Consider the following 24,706-nt stretch of genomic DNA (forward strand, 5'->3'; position numbering starts at 1 on the left):
TGCACTGTGTCAAAGATAAGTGAGCCTTGGGCAGTGGGCAGGCCGGCTAATGCCATCTGGTGCCCGGTGTTCATGCTGAGCAACAGTCAGCTCCACACCTGGGATGGTATCGCCTGGAACTGTTGTCGGACCACCGACCGCACGCCCACCTGCCCCCACGCTACAGCTTAATGTTGTCTAACAGACTGGAGGGAAAAGGTGATTCCAAGTTGATTAAAAGAAAAACCCACGCTCAGTATTTCCCAGAATACCTCGTTTTGTTTCTTGTTTTCAGCTGTGAGAGAGTGAGAGAGTATTTTTGTGATTAGTGAGTTCTCCAGTGAAACATTCACTCAGAACACAAGCTGCTTTTTAGTGGGTGGAGAAACTGTTATATCGTCTCCTACGATAAATTTCTCTCTGCGTGGTTGTTCGATGTGTAAAATGGTGAGTCAACAAAGAATCTGTTGTTGTTTGAGATGCCAGATCTTGACATCGATTGCTGAAAATCAAATGCAGATGTGCTGAAAATACCTAGAGACACCGCCTGTGCTGTTTTATTTTGGAGGCGTATCTCTGGACACCCTCTGGATGTCCGTCAGATATTTCCTCTCATTTCAGTTCTTAGCTTATTGTGAATAATTGACTATGGAAAGAAGAGAAGTTGGCGTTATAAGTTATATAAAAGTTTTATTTTAGTTCACCAAAGTTTCTAGATTGGGCCTCAAACCATTATCTTCCATTCCTAAGACTTAAATCTGATAATTAACAGTCCCATATAGTTGTTCAGGTTATTCATTTGTTGAAGGGTTATGCCTTTTAAGGCAGCAAGTTTCCTGAAAACTCTCTGTAGTCAAGGACTCACTGACCCTGAGTTGGTGTTCATAAGCTTAGTAAAAACAAAACGATGCTGTTTGTGGACTGAATATGAAATAATGGAGCATCCTTGAACATCTACTAAAAACAAGTCGCAAGTCTCTGCAACAAATGGAAGCAAATATATTTGCGTGGGAAAGAAAAGCAATCTAAATATACACTAAATATACACACAGATGGGAGTGACGAATGATGGAAATTTGAATCAGGTTGGAATTTTCTTCTAAATTTGCATCATCACCAAAAAAAATTCAAAAAATGCTTTCCTATCACATTTAAATGAGCCCAAACATGTCAACTCCATCCACTGTAGAAAGTAAAGCAGTAACCTGGCCTGACTTCACGTTACCGCCAAAGATAGTAAGTGACTGATTTTATAACAGCCAGTAACAAGGGGTCATGGGATTTTTCCTGCTGGAGATGAATTTCAAGTTGCCATGAATGAGTCTCTCCCATTGCTCTGCTCAAACACAGGCAGCACTCTTACCCAGAGACAGAGAGAGAGAGAGAGAGAGGGAGGGGGGGAGAAAGAGAGAGAGAGAGAGGAAGAGACGGCACTTACAGCATACAGAAAGAGGTAGAGAAAGAGTTTGAGTGGAGGAAGCGTGAAGAGGCTGAGTGTGACAGCACCGAATGAGAGGAGGAGGAGGAGGAAGAGGAGTAGGAGGAGGGACTAAGTTGCAGGGACAAGGGAGGGAGAAACAGAGAGGGGGATGGACCGAGAGAGAGAGAGGGGAGGGAGCATCGGACACGGGGAAAGTAGATGAGAAGGAGAAGGAAAGAGGGGGAAACTGAGTGAGTCAGAAGAAGAGAGAGGAGAGCAAAGAGGAAAAAGGAGGACAGATCAGCAAATCAGCCAAAAAGCATTCCTCTCACAGCTGCAGTGATCCAGGCTGGGAGGGGAAGTTTAGCTCCCCAGGAGAAGAAAGCAGAAAAAAAACCAAGAAATTGCATTTTATTTTTTTAAAATACTTTTTTTTTTTCTCTCTGGGTAAAGTCATTTAGGAGAATCCCTTGAGAGGAAAGGGAACAAGAAGAAAGAGGAATCAGAGAGCTTTCTGCAGCCTCCGAGTGTCCTGCAGGGGAAAATGGATTCAGACTCCGGAGAGCAGAGTGACGGAGACCTGTCTCCAGGTAAGCCTTTAAAAAAAACCTTTACTGCAGCTATAACATCTGTTGAATGACATGTTGTGGTAACCAGACTTTTACATGGTAGTGTATGAGTTTATCCAGAGAGTCAGGGAGTTATTTCTGCTGGTTCTTAAGCTATGTTATCAGGTGCTGGACCCTCAACATACACTCATTTTGTCACCTGGAGCTCAACTCTGTACTATCTCTCACAATGCAGCCATCCTTACACTGATCAGCAGTTTGCCTACACTTCCACTTCTTTAATGCACCCCCAAAATCAAGAATTAACACAATTTTCAACTTCTCAAAAGTCTGCTCTGATGTGATGCTGGTGACTCGTTGATGCCTTGTTGAGCGTGCGGGTGAAAGCCGGCTCAGTCACCACCAGGAACAGGCAAGCTCCGACACGTGCAGCCAGTCCGCTCATCAACACATCAGGCTACAGAGAGAGAGCGAGCACAGCCTCCCCGGATCTCATCGCCAGGAGGGAGAATACATATGTTTAATTAGCAGTCCACTGAAAGTTGTTTCATGCTGTCAGAGTTGAGGAAAGCACGGCAAAGATTTATTTATATTTTTAAAGTTTTGTGTCTCCAATTTCCCAGCATTCCAAGTGATTTATTTTAAAAACTGAGATCCTGTAGAGAATTTAAGCCAGAAAATTGAAACTGCCTTCTGGAGACGAGTTTGAGTTTAAAGATCCTGAATCAAATGTGTCTCCAGGAGGTTTTCATAATGCCAAGCAGCATGCAGGAACAATCATAAATACTTTTTGCTTTTTTAGATTGTCCTTTTAATGACTCAGATTGAGACTTTAAATGACATATGTGCTATTGGCAGATCTACTTTAGGTTACAACTGATGGAGGTATCATTTATTAGGGCATGCTGGTGCCCCTGTTAGTGTTTGTGTCTTTATTTGACGACGAGGAGCTTTGTATGTTGATGATGCTCCGTTGAACTCTGGCCATCTGTCTGTCCATCTGGCTCATTGTCTGTCTGTCTGTCTGCAAGGAGAGAGGAACCTTAATATTGGAGCCAGAGAGTAGGTGATGGCATATCTGTATCATCTGCTGATTTTACGCAGACCGTTCAAGGTTAAAACGTCAAACAGCACAATGTAAAGTGACAGAGTCTTTGTACTACAGGAGGATTTAACTCCAACAGTCTTTTTGGGCGTTAAAGCAATGTTACACATGTTGAAAGAGAAAGGTGACATGGGAGCAAAAGCACAATTACATTTTTTCACGGTCGAGAGAAAGCGATAAACTGACTCGTGCTCAAAACGCATTGTGCTTTGTGGTTCTGCAGCAGTTTCTGCTCATCGGTTTAACTGTAAAAGACTGGTATGGCTCACTTTATAAGGTCAAATGTCCCAACGTAACTTGATCAAATGTATTTTGAAAACAGGCGTATTTTGAAAGTTTTTCTGTCCACAAACATGACCCATATTAATGCATACGTAGATGAGGGATGCGTGATTGATCTATGCACCTGTTCAATGAATTCTGGCAAATAATGTATGTGTAAATATTGAGGTATTTGGTTTCAGGTGGCCTTCTCCTTTGCCCTCGAGCTGTTGGTGGCTTTTAGTGTAGAGAGTGATGCTGACAGCTCGCTGAAATGTTCCCTAAAAGTCAGCCTCAGAGGCTGTCTTTTCTAGCAATTAGTGATGCTCGGTGAAGCCAATGTTCCCACAACTTATCTTGTATTTTTTCTTCAGTTCTCCATTTCCCACAATGCCCCAGAGAACACGCCTGACCTTGGTCCATTCAGCCGCAGGTTATGCTGCCTCCGAGTGAAACTAGTGAAGTTGTTTTTTCAACAAGGGAAGTCAAGAAAACATATAATGGTATGCATTCAAGTGGTTTAAGTCATGAGAATATTGTTGCTAGGTAACTGAAATAGATAGAAAGATGTTGAGTGCCATGAGCGACCAGTGTACTTCAAGTGTTTAGGTCAAAAGAAATGACTTAAAATAAGATACATTTGCAGGATTACAGCAGCAGAGAGGATAGTGCAAACAAGAGACGTAGTAAAAAACAAGATTAAAACTTTATAAAAAAGTAAATGAATGATAAATAAGTACTTGATTAGGTTCAGGAAATGATTGTGGTTTGGGTTGAAGTGGCTATGGGAGGTTATGTGTCAAATAAGGACACCTCATGAGGACTTTGCCCCTCTTTGTACTACGTCACCTGTCTTGGCTCACGATTACATAGATTATATACAAATTCATTACATGGTTTAAATAGGAATGTTTATCATATGATGAAATATGATTTTCATAGGTATAGCTACAAACAGTGTATGAGAACGGCCTGAAACTCAGGATAGGTGTCCACTTAAACTATTCAAATGGAGTTAGATAAAACAATAACACATAGTGTGTCTGGGAAACAAAGAGCAGCGTGTTACACTGGTTCTGTTGATGGGAAAATTAATAATCTGTTCCTCTTCCTGGGGGGATTTCTCTCAGGTGAATGTAAGTTGTTGTTCAAAAAAAGGTCCAAGCACTTGGATTATTACAGGCCAACACCAAAACGTGATCCTTGACGCTGATGTGCCAGCTGAAAGAAAAAATCACAGAAGAACTAAAACTGTTTCAAGGAAGAATTGTGCATTATAATTTAAAAAAAATGTATGACAGGTAATCATGTGAGAGTCAAGATTTGGACTATGGGGAGAAACAGAGCAATCATTGTGTTTTTGTTGTTCTCTGTACCTTTTGTTGTGTTAGAGCGCAGTGATCAGCCACATGCAGAGCTCAGATGTAGCTACTCTAGAAATACTATTTAGACCTTAAACACACACACACACACACACACACACACACACACACACACACACACACACACACACACACACACACACACACACACACACACACACACACACACACACACAAAGGCTCATAGTTTTCCCATAATCATCCAGTCATGCAATGAGCATCCACTGACCATAACAATACCCACAAACTGATTCATCCAGCAGTCCTGCCCTTCCTTCCTGTGGTGCAGGGGAGATGACCACACCTTATTATGAGTCAAAGCGTGTCTGCTGTCAACACACCTGTTCTGCTGGAGGACTGTTGTCAGTATCACACAATGGGCACACAACAGAGCACATTTGCAATTTAACGAAACAAGGATTCTGGTTTGAATGCTTTTAGTTGTTATATTAACAACAATCAGCCCACGGTCTACTTCGGGCTGACTCATCATGGTAATGCGAATCACTCTAACACCCAATCTGCAGTCCCAAGAGATATATTTCCAGCCATGTGTGTTTACTTCAAATTTCTCTACAGAAAGCAGAGTTGTTGAGAATAGAAGCCGTTGCTGTTGTAATAACAGCTGTGGGATGCTTAAGGGCATGAGGGCTGTTGCTGTGGTTTGTGTAAACAAAAAAAAAGCTGCAAATGTTTGATGACAAAGCTGAAATGTAATCCTCGGCCAGGTGAGCATTAACATAGTCACATACTAACAAACACTTGGTCGAGTTAAATGGCACTAATTCACACCCACACACAAACACTTCAAACGTCGGTGCTGCATCAGATCGAGGCCGGGAGCACCCAGCAATCAGAGCAGAGCTTCTGCCTCATGATTGCCATGTTGGCAGACGAGCCACATGCTTTACACATGAGAGACAGGCGGAGTGGGCCAGTCCTGCGTTCACGGTAACACTCCCATACACACACACACACACTCACACACACACTGAAGAAAAAAAATGCACGCGCTCTTCTTGCTCTTTCCCTTGGTCTCCAAACACATGCATCCTTGATTTTTGATTTTTTTCTTCCTCCGCCTTTAATCTGGCCCACAGATGGAGAGTGCTTACTGCAACCCCTGCCCTTCTACGCACACACATACATACACACACACGCACATTCACTCAAGACACCAGGAGCTGGTCCTGGAAAATTGTAACATGAACTGAGAAAAAAAAAGAAAACAGGAGTGAAGCCGTAAGTGGAAAAGGCGACTCAGGAGAAAGTGCCTTTTTTTTTTTTTTTTTTTTTTTTTTTTGATTTCCTCTTGCTGCAGCCAAAGATAAACCCTAAAATTCCCTTAAACTCCCAGGTCTTTTACCGGTGGGCATTTTTCCCTTGTATGCACATGCATGCATTCACACAATAATGCTGTGGCATTTCATAGTGTTTGTGGGACATTTGAAGGGAGAATTGTTTCCCCCTGCGGAGCCATTACTGAAACACAAAATTAGACCACAGAGGCATTTTGACAAGGCCTCGTACACACACACACACACACACTCACACTCACACTCAGGAGGAGGAGAAGGCTGTGGTTTCACTGGAGGGCCAGTCGGAGCAAAGCAAACAGTCACTGGTGGCGCCTGGTGTGAGAGGCGAACTGTTTGAGGGAGGCCAGTGTGTATTAAGGGGAGGCTGGAGTGGCGTCGGTGGAGCAGTGAGTCGCTACAGGTATCTAGATCTGTGGTGCATGTTGGAGCTGTGATGCAGGCGGAAACCTTCGGGTGAAACCAGTGAGGAAGTGTCATGAGTTTACATTCTCTCTAATGGCCAGCAGGGTTGACAAAAATAAGTCAGATTGTATGGAAGTCTATGAGACAACAACATTTGTAAACATTAGTTTATGGTCTCCATTGCTAGTTTCAAAGTCTTCTTCGATGCAGCATGATGTTCATGGGTTAATTATTGTCACATTCAGAGTGAAATAAACCATAAAGCATGGTATGCTTTTTCGTCTTAGACCTTCAACCCTTTCACAGCGTGTTTTCAGTTTCTGAAAGTTAATTTCAACATTTTTGGTCGCCTAAAAAGGTTGAACGTAGCTCCACCCTCTCATTTCACGCCTGGTTTCATAAAAACAAGATGGCCATGTCTATAAACCAAGATGCCAAACTCAAAGCTTGACGACAAAGAGCTCAATAACCACTGGGTGACTCCACAGTGACTATGTCCACTTCTTATATACAGCCTATTGTTGCAGGAACTTCTATCTGTATAATTTCCTCACTTGTGTTGATTTAAATTATTTCCCAAAACCCAAAAGTTATTTGAGTTTTTTAGGTACAGTTTATGGTTTCAACTTGGACTTTATGGTTCAGTGGAAGCCATTGCAGTTTGACTTACCCACTTTCTCCTAATATAACCTCAACATGCAGATTATATCAAGTTAAATGGACACTGTTCCTCTCCCCAGTACAAATAAGTCAGCAAAAAGGCAACAGAAAATGAGGAGGAGTGGGAAGCAATTACCCACAAAGCTTTTCACACTTAACTCTGGCACAACTGAAATAACTGTGCTGATTATAGATGGCATTATGAGATCGTGGTAGGAAAAAGTGTAATAAGCATGTTCATCATAGTATATCACAATAGTTAGTGTAGCAGTTTGTCCCATTAAGATGCTTTTAGAGTACTTTTAAAACAGTTTGCCTCTGGGAGGTAGAAGGCAGTGCAGAAGTAGCAAATGTGGCAATAAAATTAGTGGGTTTAGACATTTCATCGGCAATAATGGCAATGGAGAGAAACAACAAAATTTCCACACTCCGTTAGCCTTAAAGGCTACGATTTTAATTAACTAATGGAAGGATTCGGTTTTGGCTGCTAGTGCAGAGGGTTAAGTTGAAAGTTAAAAGGAATGCAGTCACTAAAAGTCAGAGGCAAATCTACAAAAGTGTGTGTGTGTGTGTGTGTGTGTGTGTGTGTGTTGATGTGAGTGTGTGTGTCTAAACCACAGTTATTTCCCGGTCATTAGTTAGTGGTGGGTTGGCCGCCAAGAGAGCAGCAGCACTTTGGCTTTACACTAAAGCGTGTCATGCACAGTGAGGGCCTTCAAGTATATCACTCAAATCAAAGGGAGAGCGACCTTTTAATTGAGGCAGCATGGACATCTGAAGCCCCGCCCCTTCTCCTGGTTAACCTTTGCTCCCCTGACATTTATTACTCCATGTTGTTTTCTCACTGAAAGTCGATCTCATCTGTATTCTGAAAAAAAAGCTGTCTTCTGTACTTGGTAGAACTTGATTTTGTAAATAAAACAACAAGTGCATATACTCAAGTGCTGTACTAGAAACAAATATGATGTACTTTACTTGAGGATTTGAAAACTTCTTCCACTACTGTTTTTTAGAAATGTAACAGTAAAAAAGTCACCCCCTGAGCATTTAAATTAGCCGTCAAATGCTGTCATGGGAACTGTAGTTGTTGTCTGCAAACAAAATCTTTATTTTATCTTTCTTAAATGTGCGAAATTCTAAATTCTAAGCATTAATCAAGCAGCAAACATCTATTTCCTATATAAAGATAAAGTGGCATAGTGTCATCCTGAACAGAGAATGAAGTCACTCTCCCTCTGTGTGTGTGTTGTAATCCGAGCTTCTTTGTGCTTTGTGCTTACGTAGTGTGCATGTTAGTCCCTGTTTGTTTGTCCCACTGACTATAAAATGACCTGCTATCACACGGCGGGTACTGCTGGTGACACTCTCCTGACCCACGACGTCACCGCAGAAGCATAACGCATCCCCTCCTGTTAGCTCTGGCAGCACAGTGGCCGTTGTTTGCGCTGTTAGCACTGTTAGCTTCTAGCTGCCGGCTCAGCCGTGTGGAGGTAATCCCTAAATGAAAGATATGCTTTAATTTTTAAAATTTAGCACATATAAAATGGCAGGGTCTTCAGATCTTACCGTGCTGAACAGTACATACCAATGAAAAACAGGAATTCGGCATCTTCCACCTGTTAAATACCGTGTAAATGTTGGCTGTGGCAAGAAAAAATTCCAGGTCACCAGCGACAATGGCATGCCCTTTATTCAGAAAAATATTTTTAAAAAGCAATTGCTAAGTTATAAAAAAAGTCAGGGTCATGATACATTCCACATTTCTACTGTCTGGTGGTTGAAATATTCAGAGACCTGACACTGTGGAAGGTGAGGGAATAAGAAAAGGTAAGACAGATAGAGAAAACCCACTGAGTTATGGATGCCACTGAGAGAGAGGGTAGCTAGGGCCAGAGGAGGCGGGGCTTCAGCTCCATATAAGGGCAGCAACAGACTGGGCCTCTAGTGATTTGAAGCTTCCCAGTGCCTCACTTTTACTCAGTTATAGTGGGTGAACTGGTAAACAAACCAGGAACCCAAAGTTATGGGGAAAGCTGGCAAGACCTGTATGATTGTGCACGTGCGTGTTGTGTGTGTGCGTGCACGTGTGTGTGTGTGCGTGTGTGTGTGTGTGTGTGTGTGTGTGTGTGTGTGTGTGTGTGTGTGTGTGTGTGTGTGTGTGTGTGTGTGTGTGTGTGTCTCTTTGTAAACGATGCCACGGCATGCTGGGACTTGGCTGAGGTCTATGAGAGGATCGACTCACCAAGAGCCGGAAAAACACTTACTTCCTTGCCACTCAGCGTAGATCTGATGAGAAATGAACATAGAGAGGAAGAGATAAACAAAACAGAGACGAGAGACTTCATGAATGTAAGACAAAGACACGCGCTATATGCGGTTCTTCATGCAGCTGCAGATGATGTAAAGGGAACTGAGGCTGAGAAGATGTTTTTTGATGTTGTGTGGGTCTTGTGTGTCTGACGTAAAGGCCCTTTGACAATCACAATATGTACACATGACTTCACCTCTCTTTCTTTAACACCTCCTCCGTCCTCCTTTCTTTCACTCCTCCACGCTCGTTTTAAAGGAAATGACACATCTGCAGGCTTTTAGAATGGCGGTGATGTATGCTTATTTTTATTTGTGCATTTTTAAAAGCAAACAAATCCTCCTTCCTCTCATTTTCCACTTTCTACTGCTCACTTCTATTAGCAGTGACTGAATGGTGTGAAATGAAAATGTACATATTGCCATCTCGGCCCACCCCCACCCCCACCCGCCTTCTCTCGCCTTCTCTCGCCTTCTTCCTTTCTCCGCAAATAGCTTAGTTTCTTTATTTCAGATGGAAAGAGTCAAGGGGAACCTTCTGTCTGGTTTCCTGGCTGGATAAAGTAAGGAAAGCCTGAATATTTTATCCTCCTCCTGTTTTGTATTAGGGTTCAGTCTCACAGTCTATCATTATGGTACACACAAAAAGCACACACCCACGCATTTGTACCCGACTTTCTATAAATAGAGTGTTCTATGAATAAAAAAGTGGTTATCTAGAGGAATTTTTTTTATATTCTCGGCTGCATTAACCAGCGATCACACAAACCAAACCGCATTTTTTGGTCCTGTCTCACATTTACACAGGGAAGTTTGGCTTTAGTTGGCAGTCACTGTATCTCTTCAGTGTCTTCTGAACAAACAGCTGTTGTCTGTGACAAAAATGTAAAAAAGCATCACTTCCTGTGAGCCAAGAATGTTCCAGAGACTTACCTTACTAACACTGGCTGTTTAGAGCTGTACATTGTGTTACATTGGGAAATTACCAGTGGACATTTATTCATTCACGCCCACATTACAGCTAATAATCGTTGGAGGAGTTGTTTTCCAGAGAAGCTCCCCGAGGAGGAAGGCAGAGAGGGGAGACGGCCTGCAGCCAGTTCCCATGCCCGGCTAAACCAGCTAATTGTTGCCTGGCTCTTTATTAGCTCAACAATGACAAACATCAGCCAACCACAGCTTGGGAAGACATTAGCTTTACAGCAGAGGAGAGGTCAAAGGGCAGGGTTCTCACAGGGCCCTAACAGGATGTCCAGGATACCTCTTCTCATCCTCTGCGTGCCAGCGGCCTCTCTGGTCTTCATAACGAGGAGTAACTTTGAAGAAAGCCAAACACAACGCTCAAAGGTGGAGGTCAAATCACTGATGTATCTCTCTCTCTCGCTCTTCCTCCCCTCCCTCTCCAAATCCTTGTGACAGGCGATCAAGCCAGCCGCACATTAATCAATCAGACATCTCCTGCCACTGCTTCGTTTTCAGTTTGCCTCATCTCTCTGGTTCAGCTCTACAGGGACATGGCCATTAAAAAACCAAGAGACAGAGAGGCAAGAGGGGCAGAGAAAGACATGAGGGATGGCCGCATTAAACAACACTGTGCAGCGGTCAAAGGCAATCTGTCCTCGTATCCCTCAGAGTGGCTCTTAAGTGCTTTTCCCCCGGACTGTTAGTCACACTAGAGACACTTACACTAGTCCCAGGATAAACACACTTGTTGGTTGAGTCTCGTACTGTCTATCAGACCTCCTCATTAGAGTCACACTAACGTCCATCAACTCGCTTCTATTGAAAAAAACACTCCCAACGAGTCACACCTTATTTGGCTGCCCATTGCCATATTTTCTGACCAATACATCCTACTGGCCCAGTCATCGTATTCCATATTCATTTAGACTGCTTGTTATGCCTTTGTTTTGACGGCTCAATTCAATTAAATCTATCTTTCTTTTAAGATAATTTTTGGGGCTTTTGCCTTTTTTAGGATTGAAAGATAATCAACAGGAAAGTTATATTGTAATTTTATTTTGTACATGACATCTATTGCACTGGGGAATTTTCCATATCGGATGCGAGGGTCCAAGGACAGAGGATGTTGTATGTTGTAGATATTGTAAAGCCCTTTTAGGCAAATTTGTGATTTGTGATATTCAGCGATACAAATCAAATTCGGATTCAAACCTCAGCCACCAAAGAGTTAAAGGTTACATCTTATTCAGAACAAAGTTATCCTTATCAGTCAATTGCCAACTTGATGAAGTTTTTCTCACCTTCAATTTCTTTGTTGACCTCCACACTTAGCAGACTATCTCCTTGTAAAACTTGTCATCCAACCACAAGGGAAGGCAAAAGTTAACAGTCAAAGACTGTGTGGAAAGCCTGCTGTGATTTAATTTTAAACAAAACTGGAGAGGGAAGTTCAAATCCTACTTGAACAACTCTGCACACTTGACCTATGTGAAGTGGGCGGTTGTCAGATTGTTGTATCATGTTAATGTCATCAGGACATGCAATATAACATCAGCATAGACTATTAACATGTGTATAACTAGCTCTTTTAAATGGAGGCCAATATGTGAGGGATTTTAAAAGATCTGGTACAAGCCAATATTTATTTTGTAACATAAACAGTTTTGACATAAATCCGCAAATTTTTGGTTATTGAAGAATAGTCAGCGTTTGCACTGACTAGAATGTTTTACAGATAAAGAGCAAACTTGAAAACAGTGAGTGGACAAACTATGAGTCTTCACCGTTTTTAACCCTCCCTTAAACATTAAGCTCGTCTAAAATGCTAAGATATCACAATATCTATATATCTGCAATGAGCTAATATTGGCAGATGTATCAGCCCAACAGATTTATCAAGTATAATGTTGCATTCAATTCTTGTGCTCGTGGTGAGGAGTTCAAGGGAAAAACATAACTCATGGGATCAGGCCTTATTGCAAAACTATAGTAATATCCATTTGTTGCTTTCTTAGCTGGTTTTGTACTTGTATCTATTTCTTTTATCTTTATGTTTCTCATGTGTTTTTTCTGTGAGGATGCAGCTTCTTTTCTGCCTCACCTCATCAACGTTCCCCATTTGGGACAAATGAAAACTAGGGTCAAGCCGAGCCAGGTAACACCTGCAAAAACTGTTAACAGCACAAGAAAACCGTAACATCCATTCGTCATATGTTCTACAAGAAGTAAGCAGCGTGCCCTTTACAAGCCTTGGGGATCCATGAAGAGGATAAATCTGTATTTCCTGCTATTACACTTTCTTCCAGGAAAGCACGAGTTAGCTGAAACGTGAACATTCCAGTTTCAGCCAGAACAATAAATGATCAACATCTACAAAAGGAAATGAACTTTATACTCTGTGGCCCCACTTCACACAAATGAGAGTCATTAAGGTTTTAGAAGGGAGTTAGTTATTAACCCTAAAGGTGTGAATGCCCCTCTACATTCTGAGCAGATGTTAATGGCACAGCGAATGACCCTTTGCAGAACAAGGTTGCCCTTTGGAAACTGGCTCAGAGTCAGATTTTACATGTCATGAATAATGCACATCAATGCTGTACACTGTGTTTCACTCTCTGTCTCTCAGTAAAAAACATTTCTCAGTGTTTATCATCCCCAGTTAGTTTCATCTAGAACACTCTTAAATATCTTTTGCTGCCGTTATAGATTAGGATTTTATAGTTTTTAACATACATTTCTTTTTTATATACATCGTCTGTCACTGTCAAATAAATCCTACACGCTGTATAGACAGTAGTATACATGCACATACAGTTCATGCAGCCATTTAGTATTTCTTTTTTTTTCACTATTGTTTTCAAACTTACAGAACACTTGACTAATCTTTATCGGTTGGTGATTGCTTGGTGCATATATTTTAATATATTTATATTCCTTACTTATATTTGGACAGCTTTCCTGTCCTTGTTCCTAGCTGTGTAAGTACATCAAGAAAGATGCAAAAAACACATGCACACATACTTGGCCAGTAAAGCTGATTCTGATACAAACACACACACACACGCATTACAACAGACAGTGAGCAGGGGAGGTTTGTCTGAGTCACCTTCTAAATAGAGCAGTGGGAATCAAAAATACAACCAGAATGGAGATTTTGCGGGTCCAGAGTAAGTGAAGGATTGATATTGACTTCAGGAGCTTTTTCCTTGTGTATGAAGGCCTGCATCGTAATCTATCTTTACACTTTAACACACTATATTTAATATATGTATGTGTGTGCCTATCTGTGTGTGTGTGTGTGTGTGTGTGTGTGTGTGTGTGTGTGTGTGTGTGTGTGTGTGTGTGTGTGTGTGTGTGTGTGTGTGTGTGTGTGTGTGTGTGTGTGTGTGTGTGTGTGTGTGCAAGTGAACTGACAAACACAAGGACTGCAGCCTACAGAGTGAGGCTAAATACATCCCATCTGCAGCTCCAATACTACTCAACAGTGGTGGAAAGTAAATATTTACATGTACATGTACACTTTATAATTATCCGAAAGCTTTAATAGTACTTTGTGTCTACTTTTCCTTAAGTGACATTTTGAATCCAAGTAAACCACCATTAAAGACCATTAAGGGGAAGTTTGGCTATTTCTATATAATCATTCTTAATGCTTGTCATCGGTACCATTGCATCGATTCCAAGCAAAATGAAATTATGCAAGTTCACCTCCAGCGCTTTTGTCCACAGGGACCAGCAAAATCAACACAAAAATAAAGTTTCTTGTAATAACTTTTTTGTAAAATTATTTAAATACTTCTTCCACCACTGCTGGTTGAGCTCTGGTACCAGCTGGCACAACACACTCCCTCTCCTCCCGACTCCAGCCCACTGGCCTCTCGGGCTTGCTTGACACTAACCCTGCAGGCTATTAAAACCTCTTTACTTGCTGAATGACCTGCTCCATTGTGTTCCTCAAGCTTTTTAAATGCAGCCAGAGAGAGTCAGCTGCGACTCCTCATTGGAAAACCAAAAGAAAACGAGAAGGCCAAGGCAAAAAGAAGAGGAAGTCAAGCTGTCACCCTTGTTTGCGTCTCTCACTTCTCTTTTCCCTGACATTTTCTTTTCTATTGATACATTCTTAGTGTTGTGTTTGTGCTCTGTGAAATGGCAATCCAATGCTGATGGATGACACACTTTATTACGGAGCGCTTTTCCTGGACTTTTTTTTGCCACAGTGTTAACACACAAGCTTTCACTTTTAAAGTATGTTTCTTGTACATGAAATATGACTTTATACAACTACTGCAGAAGGCCAGTTAATATGAGGCAAAAGGGGATTAGAACTGGACTGCCGTTCCACTAATAAAAGGAAACATCTCAAAAGGAAAATGTCTGGAAAATGATTACCATTTTAGCATTTACAGGGTGCAACGAATGGCCTGGCAGCTGTTCATTTAAAAGAGGCATGTATTGGTTATTCAGTTATACCATACATGAAAGTAATAGCTTGCACATGGACACTAAATTCACAGCGGGGGGGTGGGGGTTGATGATGGCAACAACTCGGCTACAAGTAAACTATGCGCAGCAGCATAGATTTTTTTATGTTTGTCTCTCACCCAAACGCTCTAAACCTCTCTTAACCTTCCTGCATCTCTGAACCAGGTTGTCTGTCAGCAACCTTTAATGTTTGGCTGTGCAAACTAATAATGTTTAGAGGAAGCAGTGTCTGGTTTCCTTTTCTTTCCTCGTATCAAACGACACATTTTCATCGTGTTCTAATATCCAACATTAATAGAATGATTGCATATGAACACCTCTGTCTGTTGTGTGAGCAGATGAGCAGGTGTGGTGAACATATGTTTCCGTGTCTATCTTGTAAAAAAAAAAAAACATGCACCTGCAGAGAGTGTGACCTGGTGTTATCCAATACTAAACATGAGCATGTTGTCATTAGCAACCACTTTGTTAGCAACCCCAAACAGGGAAGCACTGATGGAGCATGGTGTTTCTTTCTCTGAAGGGTCTAAAGGTTTATTTTGTTTTTCCAATTTCTAGTCAAGTTTAATTTGTGAATGTAGTTTCATTTAGGTTTTCCAATAACTATAGGTGCAGATGCATATGTTTACGTTGTTCTACTATATTATACAACATATTATATACATTATATTTTGTATTTATTTATTTTTAACGGTTAAAGTCAGAGGTTAGAGGAATACAGATAAAATCATTCATCACTAACAATATCTTTGATCATCAATGTAAATAAGTCTGTCTTCTAAATTGTGATGAGGTCTGACTTTCTTTTATTTACTTTAAAGTTGTTCTTCTGTTGTTGCAACATGAAGCCGAACCCAAAAAACAGCCACACACACACACACACACACACACACACACACACACACACACACACACACACACACACACACACACACACACACACACACACACACACACACACACACACACACACACACTCACATGCCTCAGTCAGACGTGTGTGTTCTGCAGCATTCTAGCTGATAAACCCACAAGTGCCTCCAGCGTTGACTCAGTAAAGGCCAGTCGGCTCCCGTCAGTGGGAGCTGCCGGTCCTGCTGGTGGCTCATTCCTCTGGTTTCCCTGGAACGAGACCAACACGAGCCTCAGGACACCGACTCACAGTCCAGCTGCCCGGCACACTGCAGAAATGTCCAGATTAGCAGGTCGTTTCATTTAGTGTTGTGTTTTATCGCTAAGGGTCAAGCATCAGCTTACTTAAACTTCCAAAGAAAGCTTACTTATACTTTACCTTCGGATTTTGTTACTTTCAGACAGAGCCAGGCTAGCCGCCCCCTCGTTTTCAGTCCAACAGGATCTCACAGAAATACATGAAATGAAAAGGTATTACCTGACGGTGGCACATAATAGATAAAATTACTTGCCGCCACCACAGAAACTATTTAACGTTTGGTTTAGCCTACTTCATTAGCTTTGAGCGTTATATCTGAAGTCACGTGAATGCGTGGATACGACAAATGATCGTAATTGACTTTCCATTGGTATTGTTTCTATGGTGCCAATTCCTGATGCACTATTGAGAGGTCCTGGTTATTTCATGTAATTCTTTGAGATCGGGTTTGGTGGGACTTTTAACCAGGAGACCGATGTTTGTGTCCCAAAGTGTCATTGTGAGGTTTCGTTAGTGACCTATTTTTATGTACTTATTTTAAGCCCAACCACAATGTTTTTCCTTAACCAAATTAGGTGTTTTTTCCGTGGTACCGTCATTAAATTCAACACGTGCCACCACCACCACACAATGCGCTGCTTAGAGGTTGTGGTCATTTTACATATTTACGTGAGATCACGTTGGTAAAAGCAGTTACACACGGAGCGACTGTCTGCGTCCACAAACTTCAGCACAGCTCGGGTCAAAGTTCAATGCACCACCTACACAAAAATGGAGAGGCACGCACAAAAGTTGTTTTTCCAAGCTACGCCTTAACTCTGTGCCAGACAGGGAATAAGCAAATTTACCAAAATGTCAAACTATTTCTGGAAGTAGGGGGATCAGTTTTTTAGAATGAATCCTTGTTTTGGTGATGGCTGTACTGTAGAGCCATTTGCTGTAAACGGCCACTTCACTGACATAAGTGTCTGACTGAAATGAAAATAAATTTCTTTTTTTTGCTGGTTACCACCTTTAGCAGGGCAAGTTTGGCCGGTCTCCATGTTCAACACTGTATGTATGTTCTGACGCAGCGCAGCAAAAACTGTTGACTCAGCGCTCTAAAATAAATCGGGCGGAACAAAGAGAGACTGTCTAGTCAATGGCCACGGCCAGAGAGCAGCAAGCACCTTACTAATCCTGATGTTAAAAAGAAAACTTCCCACCAACTCCCCAAAGCACTCCATGGACAAACTCCTGCTCCTGGATTGTTTTTTAGTAACGTATTCTCACATGCTACACAGAATACTCACTTTATTTTGTGAAAACTTAACACATCATGACAAGGGAGAAAATAATGAGCAGGCAGGAGAGAGATATGTAACAGGGGAGACAGTTTTCTGACCATCACTCCGCTGACAGTGTGGGCTGTTCTCTAACTCGTTCTGACACTCTGGCTCATGCATGTCTCATCTCAGCTTCTTGGGTGACAGGCTGTATGTGAGTGTGCGGACTTCTCAGTGTCTCCATGTGCGCTCTTTATAATCATCTACGCTCACTTACTGTATGTGCTAAAGCTCTCCAGCCAGACTCTGAATCATGTCAACCGCCTTCCGCGGCACTCTGACTCACACCTCAAGCAGCCTCATGTCCATTCTCCACCGTATTTCTACACCCCCCACACACACACACACACACACACACACACACAAACTATTTCATTTTTGCTTACGTTCTTCCCCACTCAAGGATGTGCAAACAAACTTCAGACAGGGGTCAAGGCAACTGAGTCGATGGCCACCTGCTGGTCCTCAGAAACAGGCTCCAGGCTGTGTGTCGAGGGGTGGCGGGAAAATAATTAGTCTACTTTTAGCTCCAATCACCTCCTCTCATGCAGCACTCATTTAAGTTATACATTAAAACTGATCTTTGCTTTGAGCATTAAAAATCTTGGTTATATGATTGCGCAGAAGAGAAATTCACTGATAGAGCTACTGGTCTCACCAAATCCAAGTCGTCTGCACGACCATTGGTCTGACAAGGCCGGCTTTATGGAGCAAGCTGTCACCTTTATCAGTGTGCCAGGGTTTCAGAAATCTATCCAGTTGGGTTTTTGTGAATATCAGAGGCTCACTGGAACAAAGAGCTGCTTCAGAGAAACAGGAAATAACAGTGACAAAGAGGGCCTGTTGATGAGAGGCACAGATCTGCCTAATGAGAGCCACAGTTATATGTCCTGCTGTTGCTATATTCAAATATCATGGAAACCACCGTATTGCTGTTTTGACACTTGTGTGCATGTTATCTATTTGACATCTCAGGTCATTTACATTTGGCATTTTTAAAAGCAGTCTGTGGACAGTAGCCTGCAGGGTTTGGACCAGGGAGTCATTGAAGACTGTTCTTAGTGCTGTATGTTGTTTGTGGTTGTGGTCACATTATGTTATCACATCCTTCTTCAATGCAAAATGTAACCTTTCACACTAAAAAGAGCACAGAACGGTCATGTATAAACAGTCCACTACTTGTTTGCTGTACATGTACTTTTTGATGACTTACTTATCAGTCATTCTTACTCACTTAAAGCTAGACATAATACATATTTTCATATCACCAATGGATCAAATGACTATGTGGAATGTGAAAGGAAATGCTCAGTGACAAACACATCCTCTAACTTTGCCTTTCCTTCAGCTCTACGGAAAAGTTTCAGTGTCTTTCAGCTTATTGTTTTGATTTTGTGGCCTCAAATTAAAGGTTTCTCATCAACCTTGTTTTCATCCGCTGCAAGAAGTTTTCACAGGAAAAAGCTTGGATGAATCCACTTATAGCTACCTTTCCAGAACCAATAGGCAGACAGCAACAGGTGGTGAATAAGACAAGCATTTAGCAGCTTAAGAGTCAGACATTTCTCTCTGAAGTTGGTAGAGACCAAAACAGAGCTAGAAGAAGCTTCATACTAACCCACTCTTTTTTTGTCTGGCCCCCACTCACATGAAGCTGCACAAAGGAGCAGTACATCAAATATTGTGTATTTGGAAATGACTGTAGACAAAGACATTGGCCTTATTAGTTGTAAATGTCAAAGTGGGCCAATTATATGTATGTGAAATGTCATTTAGCTTCAGACCAACACATGAAATGTCACTTCTGTACATTCACACATGAAATGCCACGGATAGGATTTCTTCCAATTGTTGTGGAGCGTTCAACCTTCTTGTGTGCGTGTGTGTTTAAATAACACACATATGGTATAAAGACACACACGCAGATGATGAGATGATGATGTGAATCCTGCACGTTCACATAGCTGTCTGTTGTGATCAAATTATAATGACAACAAAGCAGGTGTCGTTGAATTTGGGCTCATCTGCTTTCAGTCACGCTCTCTCTCTCTCTCTCTCTCTCTCTCTCTCTCTGTCTGACTCTCTCTGTCTCTGTATATTTCTGTCTGTCGCTCTCTCTCTCTCTCTCTATGTCTAAGCCTCTCTGTCTCTGTATATTTCTGTCTGTCGCTCTCTCTCTCTTTCTATCTCTCTCTCTCTTTCACTCTCTATGTCTGACTCTCTCTGTCTCTGTATATTTCTGTCTGTCGCTCTCTCTCTCTCTCTTTTTCTCTGTCTCTCTTTCTTTGACTCTTTCTCTGTCTCTTTATCCTTTTCTCTGTCCCTGTCTGTGTCTCTCTCTCTCTCTCTTGCTCTCTCTCTCTCGCTGTCTCTCTCTGACTCTTGATCTCTCTCTATCTGTAACTGTCTGTCTCTTTCGCTTTCTGTCTGTCTGTCTGTCTGTCTGTCTGTCTGTCTGTCTGTCTGTCTGTCTGTCTGTCTCTTTCCGTCTCTGCCTTTATGGTTTCCCCATCTCTCTCTATCTCTCTCCATCTCTTTTTCTGACTCTCTTTCTGTCTCTGCCTTTATTGTCTCCCCCCCTCTCTCTAACTCTGTCTCTGTCTCTCTCTTTCTCTCTCTGTCCTTGTCTCTCTCTCTCTCTCTCTCTCTCTCTCTCTCTCTCTCTTCTGTCTTTATAGCTTAATTCAATTAAATTCAAATGGCTTTATGGGCATGAAATTACAAAGCGCATATTGCCAAAGCATATTAAAATGTTAAAAGGTATTAAAATCAATAAACTAAACTAAAACCCTTCAAGTGAAACGTTGGTTGGAAGAATACAAACAGGAAACAAACTCTCTCTATCTTTCTGTGCATACATATCTGTGGAGGAAGACAAGGCTGACAATGGCCAGGGAAGACAAGGACAAAAGTGAGGCCTCTTTCCTGGGCTTTAAGAATAATAAGAGTTATCTGGTGTGTAATTTGTAGCTGGGTGGCACCTAAATAAATCCCCTCTTCGTCCTCCCACTCCTCACATTCACACAGACACATGTTAAGCTGCTGGAATTGCTGCATGATGAGACAGGCAGCCTTTGATGTTCTCCCTTATGAAAATGCACGGCTGCAATGGGGAACGGCATTAAACTGTGATCAGTCTGAGGAGAGACAGTCTGCAGAGAGGTTTCTTATCGGTGTGCAGCTGTTTGATGTTATCCAGAGCAGATAATCATTCCTCCCAAAATGTCAGCCGACCTCACCACAGGCAGCTCCAGGAAGGACGCCGCCCTGCGTTGAATGTGGCTGCACAGCGTTTCATCTACTCTTCAGCTCTCACTTGTTGAGACTGTATTCTGCAGACTTCTGTAACTTATAGTATTTTTTTTTCGACAAATAAACTTTAAGTCAGCTACAATTCTTTATATCCAAGTTTGGAATAGATTCCAGTCTTTGTTTATGCCCAAAAAACCTGAATCATCCAAGAGCTGTTTACGCCAGTGCTGTGCTTTCATATTTACCGAGATCACATTATATATGACTAACAATTATCTTGTTACACAACAGCAAGTTGTGTAATGAAGACAGGAAAAAGTCAGTGTCTTCCTAGGAATAGGTCTGAACATAAGATCGGACTTCTTATTGCACAGATAGTTCTTTATGCAAGGATAAGTAATGTCAGTGAAAACAGCAGAAGGGAAGGACACATATTTTTATTACAATGGGTCAACAGTTTCCTGTTTGTCCAGATGGAAGTCAGCTGTTACATGTAAACACTCAAGTTTAAGAGCGGTAGTTAAAGACCATAATAATAACATGTACCAAGATCTGATACAAAAGGGCTCTGTCTTTTCCCAGTGTTCAGGGATACTCAACTTGCTTTGCCGGAGGAATATTTTAACAAAATAACTGGAGGCTAGTTAGTAATTAAACAACATGAAAACATATGAAAAGGCCAATTATCTTTCTTTAAAATGTTTTTTTTCAAATGAATTTGTTTGACATTCAGGGTTTTTATTTATTTATGAAGCCTGGCACTTTATTTACTTTAAAAGTACAAAACAATCCAATTGTGATTCAAATTATTTTCATTGTGACTTAGAAAATGATCTGCGGGCCACAGAGCCCCCCTGCGGGCAGTGATTTGAGATCACTTCTGGTCTCCTGTATTTCTAAAACAAAATCTTGAGTTTATCAATTCAGTTTCTCTTAAAGCCACATCTCACTGTTACAAATTCGCTTTCAGTCATAATTCATGTTTTGTTTTACACCGGCTATGCTAGCAAATGGACAAATTTAGCGACAAGCTGGTGAACACAGTGGAACATTTAGCTGCTAAAGAGCTAAATATTTTCCTCAGGAGTTGTTGGAGACCAAAACCGAGCTAAAAGTTGTATGACTATTGGATAAACATTCATAGGAAAGAAACCAGACTTCAAATTAATGCTAATGATGTTCTGTTTTTGCTTTACATGTGTAAAGCAACACTTTTACCATAACAACTTCATGAGGTGATAATACATCAGTGTTGTGTTTCCAGCTTGTTCTGCTGCCACCAAGTGGCCAAAACAATCAGTGCACGACAAGTTACTTCTGTTTCTTAAAAAAGGTTATGTTGGAATGAAGATCTCTCACCTTTAGGACTAACTCCAAACCTCTTTTCTCTCCCTTCAGGACAGGAGAGCTTCAACTCTCGCTCCCTGGCCCTGCAGGCCCAGAAGAAGATCCTGAGCAAGATGGCGACCATGGTGGTGGCCAACATGCTGACAGACGACACCAGCAGCGAGATCTTGGACGAGCTCTACAAGACGAGCCGGGAGTTCACCAAGAGCAAGAAGGAGGCCCACAAGATCATCAAGGATGTCATCAAGATCGCCCTGAAGATCGGCATCTTGTACCGCAACCACCAGTTCAGCCCCGACGAGCTCGACACGGTGGAGCGCTTCAAGAAGAAGATGAACCAGGCGGCCATGACGGCGGTGTCGTTCTACGAGGTGGAGTACACCTTTGACAGAAATATTCTGTCCGAGCTCCTGCTGGAGTGCAGGGACCTGCTTCACAACCTGGTCGAGCAGCACCTGACGACGCGCTCTCACGGGCGCATCGACCACGTTTTCAACCATTTTGCCCACGGGGAGTTCCTGGCCGAGCTGTACGGGGACAGAGAGGAGTACAGACTCTCCCTGAGGAAGATCTGCAATGGCATCAACAAACTGCTGGACGAAGGAACGCTTTAACCTCACACACCTGACCTCTTTCACCTCTAGCTCTTTCTCCTCGTTCTCCTTCTCGTGCTGATCTCTCCTGCTTCCTCCTATTTCCTTTTCACTTGCTCACCCCTGACCGCTCACGTCCTCCTCCTTCTTTTTCGCTCTCGTCTTCCTGTTTCTTCTTCATCTATTTCCATGAAGCTGGCTGTAACATCCTGCTGCTTTGGTTCAATGAGAGGAGTTTTTTTTTTCTAGACTGTCTTTCCACTCGACGGATCATTGCCGCACACTGGGACAGCCTTTATCATGTTGTATGCATCATAGCATTACCAGTCACCCCCTTTTGTGTGCAAAACTGTACTGTACCAATGGCCAAAAAACATACATTAGGTATAGTTGGATATGGAAGATAATCAGTAGTAGTTATCAGTCTCTCTCTCTCTTTGTGGTTGTGTGTGTGTCTGTGTGTGCACATGTGTTTGTATGGGATTTGCTAGAATAATGTGTTTGTACATAAGACCAATGGTGTGTGTATTATGTATCCGTGTCAATCTTCTCTACAAGGGTGTAACACTTGTCTTTTATTAAAGATTTCTTGTAAACATCATTTTGCCGTTCTTCTGACAACAAAACCTCCACGTGAACTTTAAAAAAAGTTTCAGGAAAGATGGGCTTTTGTGTTGGCAGTCAATTGTTAATTTTCTCTCATGACTCATTTCTTAAGCAACGTGTGAAGGAAACAAAGATTTGCCTGCTGCTCAGTTGCTTTCAGAATAATGCCTCAAATTTACTAAAACTAAAATAACTAAAGGTTTTGCTGCCAATATATTTTTCTCCAGTAACAGCTGCCATGACAGAAAATGCATGGGTGGATCAGGTCTGGAAAATAAACCGCAAATGGTGCGTTAAGCTACTACTTTCCCGTTCATTTGACCCACATGGGCGCAAGGCATAAATTTGCCAACAATCATTTTGAAATGAGCAGGGAAGCCAGTGATTTGTCATTTCTGGTTCATTAGATGCCCTCTGGTCTATTCTGCTCTCCAGGCCAGGAAAAGATATTACTGGTGGCTTGGTGAGACTCCAGCTGAATTGATTCGGCAGCCAGATGAGAAGAAGTCCGGTTTTATGTCTCTGTCTCCTCGTAAAAAACACAAAACAGTCAGACCACCCACCCTTTAAGCCTCCATTTGCACTCATTCTTCAAGTTAGTTAAATAGTTCAATCAATTTAAATGTTACTGGACATCAAGAGAAATGTATAAATGTACTTTATTTACTTCTATTGGCCTGTGTTATTTTTGTGTCCTGCTGTTGTTGGACAAAATCTCCAGCTTCTTTAATCAGACAGTGTAGACATGAGAGAGAGATACAATGTAACAAACACATAATCCATAAAAGAGGTCAATTCTGATTAGAGAGTTGTTACAAGAAGAGAAGATGGCTCATGCACAGATGCATTTTTCTTTCGATGTCTTTTTTTCTCTTTTTCGTGCATCCAAAAGCATCCAGGAAAACTCAACACCGGTGAATTAAGTAGAAGCAATCAGTCAGGTATGTGGTTTTGGTCAGGAGGGTAATCAATATATCAGGTTGGTATCGATCTTCTCATCCAGCTCGCTTTCCAAAGTGTTGAACTTTTCTTTTAACACTAATCACGCCCTAAACCTAGTCTTAATTTGGACAAAGAGAGAAGAGACACACACACACACACACACACACACACACACACACACACACACACACACACACACACACACACACACACACACACACACACACACACACACAGACACACAGAGACACACACACACACACACACACACACACACACACACACACACACACACAGAGACACACACACACACACACACACACACACACAGAGACACATACACAGACAGACACACACACACACACAGACACACACACACACACACACACACACACACACACACACACACACACACACACACACACACACACACACACACACACACACACACACACACAGAGAGACACATACACAGACAGACAGACTCAAACACACAGACACACATACAGAGAGACACATAGAAAGACACATAGACAGGCAGGCACACAGGGAAAAACAGGTGGACACATAGGTAAACACACAGGGATACACAAAGATTGACGCACAGGGAGACACACAGGG

At 42.0% G+C, this 24,706-nt stretch overlaps 1 protein-coding gene across 1 annotated transcript; it reads left to right on the forward strand.

Moving 5' to 3' along the window:
* The first annotated feature begins 1,514 nt into the window (after positions 1-1,514).
* On the forward strand, positions 1,515-23,125 carry tnfaip8l3 (tumor necrosis factor, alpha-induced protein 8-like 3). The gene is made up of 2 exons (XM_054617143.1): positions 1,515-1,989; positions 21,996-23,125. The coding sequence occupies exons 1-2, from the start codon at positions 1,944-1,946 to the stop codon at positions 22,556-22,558; spliced, it is 609 nt and encodes a 202-aa protein (XP_054473118.1). The 5' UTR covers positions 1,515-1,943; the 3' UTR covers positions 22,559-23,125.
* The last annotated feature ends 1,581 nt before the right edge of the window (positions 23,126-24,706 follow it).

This window comes from Anoplopoma fimbria, chromosome 2 (assembly GCF_027596085.1).
Source record: "Anoplopoma fimbria isolate UVic2021 breed Golden Eagle Sablefish chromosome 2, Afim_UVic_2022, whole genome shotgun sequence".
In the NCBI taxonomy this organism is placed as follows: Eukaryota; Metazoa; Chordata; class Actinopteri; order Perciformes; family Anoplopomatidae; genus Anoplopoma; species Anoplopoma fimbria.

Bases quoted from the DNA above. Each gene is read 5' to 3' on its own strand.
- tnfaip8l3 (XM_054617143.1), top strand. From the start codon at position 1,944: ATGGATTCAGACTCCGGAGAGCAGAGTGACGGAGACCTGTCTCCAG. The intron at 1,990-21,995 runs GTAAGCCTTTAA...CTCTCCCTTCAG, and splicing joins TGACGGAGACCTGTCTCCAG to GACAGGAGAGCTTCAACTCT.